Consider the following 2,083-nt stretch of genomic DNA (forward strand, 5'->3'; position numbering starts at 1 on the left):
AAAGGACTAGAGTTCTGCAGAGTAAGTGATATACTACTGTACATACCAATAGACTAATGATGCTTAGACTAATATACTTAGAGTAATATAGGTATTGGTGCACACCGTATAGTGGGAAATTTTGGAGGGACTAAAATTTGACGAATTGCTAAATTTTGGTGATTGGCGAATTTTAATTTGGCAAATTTGTGGCCATGTGCCATTGAGCATGCGTATAATGGCTCAAAATGGTGGATTTTATCTTGGCGAATGGCTATCAAAACGACAAATTCGCCAAGTTCAATTCCCTCTAAAATTTCCAGCTATACGGTACTGTACATGTATGTATAATTTAATACTTGTTAGTTATGCATATGTGACCATAATTGACAAAAGGTACCTTATGGCGGATTTTAAAATTCATCTTTAAAATGAAAAATATCAACCTGTGAGTGCTCTGTTAGTCAACAATTGTTTCTATAAGCTACATAGTAACTTTTTGCATCCTCTGGAGTAATTTTATGATTAATGGAGATGGTCACATATAATTTTTGTTTTTTCTCAGAGGTTGTCAAAGGATTTTCACTTTCATCTCTATCATTCTCAGTTTCATCAGCATCAAAAATTTTAGCAGTCGATATTATAATCATAGCAATAACAATAACTATTTTTATATTTGTCACAAAATGAAATGATATTGTTGTACATGTATAATAATAATAATAATAATAATAATAATAATAATAAAACAACAACAACAATGTAAACAGGATAGGGAGGGGACAAGGTAATGATGTGAACTATACTGACTCTGTAACTGTAAGAAACTTCAACGACTCTCAACTCTACATGTGTCTTTGATAGCTGCCAAATCCTATGACAATTGAGAGTGGATCAATAATTACTGCAAACTATTACATAGAGTTTTATTCACTTGTTTTGCTTGTATTACTCCAGGGTTTCCAACAGGTTTAGGCATAGTGCTCTTTTCGTGAATTTTTAAAGTTACTAAAAAATCAAGCTTATGGCTCTTGGCCAAATTTTGTCAAAAATGACTAGGAGAGAATTTTTCATTTTTATAATTTTTTCTGATACATATACATGTTTTAATATTGCTTAGCAAGTTTGAGCTAATTTTCATCAAAACTAATTTTTAAATAAATTTTTAAAGTTGCACCAAAGCCAAAAAAGTACTATTGTAGTTCTTATCAGCTCATAAAGCTCATGCTTTTTAGCTCACTTGGCATGCTTTGTTGAAAACCCTGTATCACTCATTAGTCATTACCTCTCTATCTCTTTCTCTCTCTCAATTATTACTTACGAGTGGATTCCGACCAGCAAATACACTCAGTTCATCGAAACATGTTCGTAAGTTCCTGTAACTTGGCATATCACTGTCTTTAATCCAGAGCTTTAATACAGACATGCAGTTATCAAAATCGGAATTATCTCGACGGACAAACTCATTTGCTCTCCTTTTAGGAAGACCCAATATCGAAGTGGCAATTTTCAAAGGATTATACTCACTACATATGTATCTCATTGCCTCAGTGAGTTCTAGTATAAATTCATCAGAGACTAGATCCTCTTGGTTTGCAGGCTGAAACAAGGTCTGTAGCACTGAAGTGGAGAATCCATTGTAGACTTCAAACAAAAACAGATCCTTAGTTGAGATGTTACAGGTCCCTGATACATCAGTGATGATGCAAGGCTCGTCGGGATCCCTCTGGTTAATGATCCTTTGACTGATCTCAATTAAACGAAACACTCCTTTTTTAGAGCGAGAGAGTTTAAACTCCTCACCTGTAGGAAGCAGAGCCCATTGGGGACTCTGAAAAACATCGTAGCACTGAAGGCCTTTACAGAACTTTTCTTTTGCATTCAGAATTGTTGCTATAACTTTTGACCTGTAGCGAACAACTGATAAACATTGGCCTATTGGTGATGCCATTACTAGCTGTAGAGTCCTGTTGTTGTTAGTGAAATGGACCATTACCCACATACCATCGTCACTCATCCAGCGGAGACCGCTCCGCCATATTGAGCACCTTCGTCTTAGTACAGGGAGAGAGGAACCTTCTTCATTAGCAGGAGGGAGAGCAAA

General features: G+C 35.5%; 1 protein-coding gene across 1 annotated transcript; it reads right to left on the reverse strand.

The window, feature by feature from the left end:
• Positions 1 to 556: 556 nt before the first annotated feature.
• On the reverse strand, positions 557 to 2,077 carry LOC109591747 (uncharacterized). The gene is made up of 2 exons (XM_020007406.1): positions 1,301 to 2,077; positions 557 to 853 (listed from the first exon to the last, which is right to left on the reverse strand). Exons 1-2 carry the CDS (start codon positions 1,994 to 1,996, stop codon positions 809 to 811), a joined length of 741 nt encoding a protein of 246 aa, XP_019862965.1. The 5' UTR covers positions 1,997 to 2,077; the 3' UTR covers positions 557 to 808.
• Positions 2,078 to 2,083: the final 6 nt, after the last annotated feature.

Source organism: Amphimedon queenslandica, unplaced genomic scaffold, assembly GCF_000090795.2.
Source record: "Amphimedon queenslandica unplaced genomic scaffold, v1.1 AMPQUscaffold_7353_Cont20695, whole genome shotgun sequence".
Taxonomy (NCBI): Eukaryota; Metazoa; Porifera; class Demospongiae; order Haplosclerida; family Niphatidae; genus Amphimedon; species Amphimedon queenslandica.